This window comes from Maylandia zebra, linkage group LG5, assembly GCF_041146795.1.
Source record: "Maylandia zebra isolate NMK-2024a linkage group LG5, Mzebra_GT3a, whole genome shotgun sequence".
NCBI classification, from domain to species: domain Eukaryota; kingdom Metazoa; phylum Chordata; class Actinopteri; order Cichliformes; family Cichlidae; genus Maylandia; species Maylandia zebra.
In genome coordinates this window covers 14,877,639-14,885,632 of record NC_135171.1, presented here as the reverse complement: position 1 = coordinate 14,885,632, position 7,994 = coordinate 14,877,639, and the positions used below count along the sequence as shown (strand labels likewise).

Genomic DNA, 7,994 nt, shown 5'->3' with positions numbered 1-7,994 from the left:
TGTCTGCCTCTTTCTTAAAACAAACAGGTGATGCAATGTCAACAGTTAAACAAGTTTTATTTACACAACTGAAGAGTTACTTTGACAAACAAAAGGTCTCAGTATGCCAAAAAAGAATAATACAAGCCCCTTGCTTTAATGAAGATGGCGGCCTCCGTGGTTACATGTTAATAACTCTTGACAGCTTCTGGACTCTGTTGAGAAGCAAGTCGCCCTTCTTGATGGTCTCCTGGTACTGCCAGTTTTTGCTATCCGGTCTGCATGCAAGAACAGGACAAAATTTTAGTGCTCTGGGAATTACTCGAAGTATTGTGGTTTCGATGATAGTTTCATTACCTGTTAGTTTCCACAATTTCATTAACTTTGTCAATTTTACAGTGGAGGCGGCCAGCAGCTATGAATCGGGACAGTTCCCTGTGGGAAGGAGATGGGCATATGTTGCGTTAGCCAGGACCAAAAAAAACCCAATATCAGCATTCCCTAAAATCTGAACAGGGAATTTGGACAACTTTATTTTGACAAATGTTTTCTGTGAATTATTTAGGAACTTAATGGTGACACAAATGTCCAAGAAATACTACAACAACCAACTGCTGCCCTGTAGCTTCATCATATGTAACAGGCATTAGGAGCAAGAATCGCCCCCCAACAGGAAACATAGCATTAACTCCCACATTTATGCTGATAACACCCAGTTTTACATGATGACCATCGGCCTATAGACTCCTAATTATATTCTTGAGCAGAAGTAATTCTGATTTAGTAAGTTTCCAATGTACCATCCTGATAACTGTTCTAGACAGATGGTCCAGTTTGAATGTAACAATTTATAGCACAAGTTATTCCAAGACACTAAACCTCATCTATATACATATACATCTTTTCAAGCATGTATATTATGTGATATGTACTTTGCTTTCTGTTTACAGTGTAATTTGTGCTTACTTTATATTTACGTGTTCAAAATAAAACAATCAAAGCATACCAAGAAAAATAAATTTGCACACTCAAAGACCGACAGTTAAGTTTTTCAGTGTTGCCTTCTTGGATGTATTGGCACTCAATATTTTCCAAATCTTGCAGAGTTACATAGTATATGCACAGGTGTTTAAAAACAAACAAACTCACTGGTCAATGAACTCTGTGCTGACACCAAATGCCTCAGCCATGTATCCCAAAGTAAGAGATCGGTAGGACTCTAGCAGCTGGCTGTAAGCCTGAATCCTCATCTCCCTCACGTAGTAGCGGTAGTGTGGGGCAAAGAGCCAGTCCTTCTTCATCTCCTGCTCCACCGTGGCTGTGGCACAAAGTTTCACATTTAATATTTATGTTTTCAGAATATGGCAAAGCACCAACACAAGCATAGATAATGGCTGTAAGTACAGTCTCTTCGCATTCAGATGTTTTTCTTGAGAATACACACACAACAACAACAACAAAAACCTCACCCAGGGACTGGAAGAAGACTGAGTAACGGCACTCGTAGAGTGAGAAAAGGTACTGGCGAACAGAGGGCAGACTGTGGAGCACCTCCAAGATCTCTGCTCCCTTTATAACCTACAGAGAAACATATTTAGTACATTTACCAGCAGACATGTTGCCAAGTTACACATCTTGTGAGCAGACACGAGTCTCTCTCCTACCTTTTCACGGAGGTCAGGCCTCTTGAGAGCAATCATGCAAACATAAACGGTGTAGGTAACAAACGTCTTGTAGTCCATGAGTTCGTAGGAAGTGAAGGTGGAGACTGTGTCGAGGAAGAGCTCAGCAGCTTGCTTGAAATCCCTGATGGCCACACAGTACAGGCCCTGGTAAACCTTCAGACGATTTCTCCTGTCCCAGTCTCCCCCCTCCTCGATAAGGCTGCGGTGAACAGAGATGCACAGACAGATGAGTATTAAATAGAAAAGAAAAAAAAAAAAAGTGCTGACAGATTTGTTTCAGAACAAAGCTTTAAGAGCCTTTACCTCTTGGCTTTCTCCGAGTTGCGTGTGATGAGATCACTATCCATATAAAAGAGGCCAATCCTCAGGAGGTAGAAGACGATGTCTAGTCTGTGACCCAGAGCCACAGTTTTGTCATAAGTCTTCCTGAATGCAGTTAGGGCGCCCTCCTGTGGTGACATCAGATAAGATCAGGCAATAGCCAATCTTACTTTTTGTACATATAACTTTGAAGTGGCAACTGTGATAACCTTCATGCAAACAGCTCTAAGAGAATAAAGGGAAAACAAAATTAAAAACTCATTTCCAGCAATTTAACTGCTGTAAACTTAGTGTTGACATCAAAGGGAATTGTCAACCCCTTTGCTGTGATATCTGGGAACTCCAAGGAGCAGCTATTGTTGGAAAAATTCTGAAAACTAAACTTTATTCAATATGTTTCACCCAAAACACTTAGAAGCAGATATGTGTTGTAGAGTGTTAAAACTAAAAAGATATTCCAACATGCACAGGCATTAACAGTGTTCAGTTCAGTTCAGTTTTATTTCAAACATGTGCCTTCACAATCATTACAAAATATCATTCCATTATTTGTTTGAAAAGGAGTAGGCTGAAGTATTTACTTATTTGTCCCTACCCCCTCATTGTTCATTTTCCTACCTGGAAACTTGAATATTCTGACTGCTCTGAAAACATACCTTGTCTCCAATTCTGATGAGATACTCTGCCTTGGCCATCATAGCGTCTCGGATCTCACTCTCTCCCAGGTTCTTCTCTGCATCCTCCAGCACATCATCTAGGCGCTTCAGCTCCTCCTCGTTGGCCTTTTTCATTTTACTCAGCAGGTCACTATCCAGTTGCCACTTCAGCTCCTTGCACAGACTCTCGTAATACGGCGCCATATCTGAAACACAGAAAGCACGGTGGTGTAAAACGTGAAACATCGCTAACTTATGTGACTGGAGTTTTAGAACTTTTATGCTATTTGTGGCTTTTTTGCTGCACTTTTTGAAACTTATTCTTTTTAAACTGTATTGCTTATTGCACTGTAGAGGCTGGTGAGAAACAGTATTTCATTTCAGGCTGGGTAACACCATACGAAAATGACAATAAACGTCTTGAGTCTTAACACGTAGCGTACACCTTTTACGTCTCATATTAACGAACCGGGAAAGGATTTTAACATGACATCGCAAAGGTTGTCACCTTAGCTTAAGGGAAATGTAAAGGCTTAAAATACTGCATAGTGAATGTAAACTCTCTAACTTGGTAATGCTATGCAAAATAGACTACACAGTGAGTTCCACAGTTGACGTCTTCTGTTATCGTTAGCTAGCATGCTAACTTTCCTGCGCTGCCCGTCATTTATTATAAGTTAACATTTTATACATGAGTCACATCTATGGAGCATTTATGTGCCCGGTGTCTTGATGAAGAGACAAAATCGTGCACTGTGAGACTCGTGTTTCCAATGAAACATCTTTTACTGGATGAAATGCTAACTCACTGTTAGCTTTGATAGCGTCCATGAGCTCCGTCTTCACTTTAGCATCCTGTCGGTGACCGTCCATTGTGAGCAGGAACTTCAGCTGTGCTATCCTCAGGTCGGGGTTCTTGGGAAGACCCTCTTCCTCTAGATTCTCTAACGGCATTTTCGGGCTAAATTATATAAACAAATGAACAAACTCAAGCCTTTCTTTGAGTAGACAAAGCCTACAACGACTCGCCTTTACGCTAGTGAACGATGACTACGGAAAACACTGGACTCTGCTGTTTCCGCCGCAGCAGCTTTCAGCAAAGGGAGAAAAGAGCGGAGACAGACTGAAAGCTAACAAGAGACTTAGAGAAGTGCTGCCCCCTGTTGGAGATTAGTGTGAACAACGCCACTGTTATTGTGCGATTCGTTATATATATATCTAAATATTAAAGCTATATACACACCATTCTTGAAAGTACTGACCATTTTCATCACTGTATTCACAGTTTTGCTCTCACTGTAAACAAAATCCAAGTCAAAGTCAAAGTCAGCTTTATTTAAAAAAAAAAAACGTGTACAGATCATCCACAGGAATTTTAAATTGCAATGCTCCCATGGCCCTCAGTGTACACTAAAACAACATAAAGATAAAAAGCTAAAAATAAAATAAAAGTCTAAAGCGGGTGCAATAGGTGTCCTGGAGGGAGGGAAAAGAAACACCTACGATCCTCTCCGCTGCTCTCACTTCTCGTTTTATCAGCATGTGTAGCTTCCACAAACAGGAAGGGACACAGTGTAAACGTGAAGGGGTGTGTTGTCAAGTTATATTACTTGTTAAGGAAAATATCTAATCAGCAACAGCTCAAGATGGAAGAAAGGTGATTTAAGTGACTTTGGTCTTGTTCGTGCCAGACATGGCCAGACATGGAGAATGGCCAGACTTGTTCACGCTGATAAAGAATCAGAATCGTGTTTATTGGCAAAGTATATGTGCAGACACATACAGGGAATTTGGTTCCGGTAGATGGTGGCTCTTAAGCACAGCAATGTAAATCACACACACGCACGCACGCACGCACACACACACACATACGTGTCTATATATACACATTACACATACATACACAAAGCTGTGTAAACCAACTATAAATAACGAATCTAAACTTATATACATAAAATACAGAAATGAATGAGGTGGAATGAATACTACAAAATGTACATAAGGTGCAGCTGCAGTCTGGCAGTGGGAGCAGTGTGACAGGTCAACTGTTAAGAAAGAAAGAAACTGTTCCTGTGTTGGGTGGTCCTGGTCTGCAGGCTTCTGTACCGTCTGCCAGAGGGCAGCAGATCAAAAAGTCTGTGTGCAGGGTGTGAGGGGTCTGTGATGATTTCCCCTGCCCGTTTCCTGGTTCTTGAGAGGTACAGATCCTGGATGGAGGGCAGGGGCGTGCCGATGATCCTTTCTGCTGCCCGTACAGTCTGCTGCAGTCTGCTCCTGTCCTGTTTAGTGGCTGCTCCATACCAGACTGTGATGGAGGAGCACAGGCCAGACTCAATGACCGCAGTGTAGAACTGGATCAGCAGCTCCTGTGGAAGACTGTACTTCCCCAGTTGTCTCAGGAAGTACATCCTCTGCTGGGTCTTTTTGAGGATGGAGTTGATGTTGGTCTCCCACTTCAGGTCCTGGGAGATGGTTGTACCCAGGAACTTGAAGGTCTTCGCAGTTGACACAGGGCTGTATGATATGGTGAGGGGGAGCAGAGTTGAGGGATGTCTCCTGAAGTCCACTGTCATCTCTACAGTCTTAAGAGTGTTCAGCTCCAGATTGTGCTGACTGCACCAGAGTACCAGCCGCTCAACTTCCTGCCGGTATGCAGACTCATCACCATCTTGAATGAGGCCAATGACAGTGGGGTCATCTGCAAACTTTAGGAGTTTGACAGCCGAGTTCTTGGAGGTGCAGTCGTTAGTGTAGGGGGAGAACAGTAGTGGTGAGAGGACACATCCTTGAGGGGCACCAATACTGAGGGACCGGGTTTCAGAGGTGATCTCCCCCAGCCTCACTTGTTGCTTTCTGTCTGTCAGGAAGCTGGTGATCTACTGACAGATAGCTGGTGACACGCTGAGCTGGGAGAGTTTGGAGGAGAGAAGTTCAGGCACAATGGTGTTAAAAGCCGAACTAAAGTCCACAAACAGGACCCTGGCATAAGTTCCCGGGCGGTCAAGGTGTTGCAGGATGTAATGCAGCCCCATGTTCACTGCATCATCCACCGACCTGTTTGCCCGGTAGGCAAACTGCAGAGGGTCCAGCTGGTGGCCTGTAATGTCTTTCAGATGGGCTAACACCAGTCGTTCGAAGGATTTCATGACCACAGACGTCAAGGCGACAGGTCTGTAGTCATTCAGTCCTGTGATGGTGGGTTTCTTGGGAACAGGGATGATGGTGGAGCGTTTGAAGCAGGAGGGAACTTCACACAGCTGTTGAAGATGCGAGTAAAGATGGGAGCCAGCCGTTCAGTACAGGTTTTGAGGCAGGAGGGTGAGACGCCGTCTGGTCCGGGGGCTTTCCTGGGCTTCTGTTTCTGGAATAGTCGGCTCACATCCTGAGTGTGTATTCTGAGTTTCAGGGAGGAGGAAAGGGGGGTGAGAGGTGTGGTGGAGGTCGTTGAGTCTGGATTGGAGTGGGTGGTGGTGGTCGTTGAGTCTGGATTGGGGAGGGTGGGGGTGGTCGTTGAGTCTTGATTGGGGAGGGTGGTGGAGGTCGTTAGGTCTGGATTGGGGAGGGTGGGGGTGGTCTTTGAGACTGGATTGGGGAGGGGCAGGGTGAAGGGGGGAGAGGTGGAAGTTGTGTTGGGGGTCAATGTCTGAAGCAATGTCCCTGGGGAGGGGAGGGTGGGGTGTGGGAGTCTGTCCGTCTCAAACCTGCAATAGAAAGTGTTTAACTCGTTGGCCAGGTCTTTGTTTGCTTCAATAGTGGGTGGGGGGCGTCTGTAGCTGGTGATTTCCTGCAGGCCCCTCCACACTGACACAGGGTCGTTGGCTGGGAGCCGTTCTTCCAGCTTCTGGGAGTAGATGCTTTTAGCTGCTTTGATCTCCTTGGTCAGTGTGTTCCTGGCTTGCTTGTACAGGGCCCTGTCACCACTTCTGTAGGCGTACTCCTTGCCCTTACGAAGATGTTGGAGTTAAGGAGTGAACCATGGTTTATTGTTGTTGTATGTGCAAAAGGTCTTTGTTGGCACACACACGTCTTCACAGAAACTGATGTATGATGTCCCAGTGTCCGTGAGCTCATCTAGGTTCTCAGATGCAGCTTCAAAAACAGTCCAATCAGTGGAGTCAAAACAATCCTGCAGTTCCTGCTTTGCTGCGTTAGTCCACTTCTTCACAGTTTTGACTACAGGCTTGGCACGTTTGAGTTTTTGCCTATAAACTGGAATAAGATGGACCATGCAGTGATCAGAATGTCCCAAAGCTGCCCGGGGCACAGAGCGATAGGCATCTTTTAGAGTGGTGTAGCAGTGATCCAGTATGATGTTGTCCCTGGTGGGGCAGTCTATATGCTGTCTGTATTTAGGGAGTTCGTAGTTTAGGTTTGCTCTGTTAAAATCCCCAAGAATAATTGTAAAGGAATCCGGGAATTTCCTCTCCAGGGTAGTAATCTGGGGCCTGTTCTTCGTACCTCGCTAAGTAAGTTAGCTGGATTAGATTGTTGACGATTTTGCGTGATCCTGGATCGTTCGGTTCCCCGAAGCTCATCCGGGACTTGCTGTCATAGCAACAGAGCCATAAGCGTAAACCTGCTCGGGAGCAGGTTTACTTTATGTAAACAGGATTAGATCGCGGCCACGCAGGTATGTCCGCTTCATTTATACGAAAGCAACAGCGATATTCCACCACTGTTTCACCATAAATAAATAACATCAATGTAACTAAAGATAATGCAGCACTTGATCCTTTTATTGATGTCACACAGATACATACAGGTCATTTCCTAAAAAAGGGAAATGTACTATTAACATTCTATTACATGTATGTGATTATTACAGATGTAATTCATATTTCAGAGTAGTAATTGTAAATTACTTTGTGTAATCAAGATGAGAGACCACGGCTATAAAAGCGAAGGTGGATTTGGGAAGCCTGTCGCAGCCATGTCCTGTCCGTATACGCGAGCCACCCATTGCGGAAGGTGCAAGATTGATAAGGAGAGTCCTCAGAATTCAGCGTATATTGCGGGATAGACAGGATCCTTTAGCTCAGCGCGACAGTGTGCTCATTGAGAGATATCGATATTCCCGTGAGGGTATTATTTACTTAACCAACTTGTTGACGAGGGGGTGCAGGACCACCACCTGTCTTTTTTTCCTCTGCCCTTTTCTTGGTTGCTGTTATGAACAAACTAACAGAGTATTACAGGCCAGTATTACCTTGCCAAGAGACGAAAAGCAATCTAAGAGATAAATATTACCATTCTGTAGAATACTCCTGTATTCCACTTTTACTTGTTCCCATGTTCTTGTGGGTCCTGTTGTGGCTCTAATGTGAAAGGGGATATAATATAACATATTATAATA

General features: G+C 44.2%; 1 protein-coding gene across 1 annotated transcript; it reads right to left on the bottom strand.

Moving 5' to 3' along the window:
- Positions 1-40: 40 nt before the first annotated feature.
- Positions 41-3,740, bottom strand: psmd6 (proteasome 26S subunit, non-ATPase 6). Its single transcript, XM_004545284.5, has 8 exons — positions 3,451-3,740; positions 2,642-2,847; positions 1,968-2,113; positions 1,644-1,863; positions 1,449-1,557; positions 1,129-1,297; positions 337-414; positions 41-257 (listed from the first exon to the last, which is right to left on the bottom strand). The coding sequence occupies exons 1-8, from the start codon at positions 3,593-3,595 to the stop codon at positions 161-163; spliced, it is 1,170 nt and encodes a 389-aa protein (XP_004545341.1). The 5' UTR covers positions 3,596-3,740; the 3' UTR covers positions 41-160.
- Positions 3,741-7,994: the final 4,254 nt, after the last annotated feature.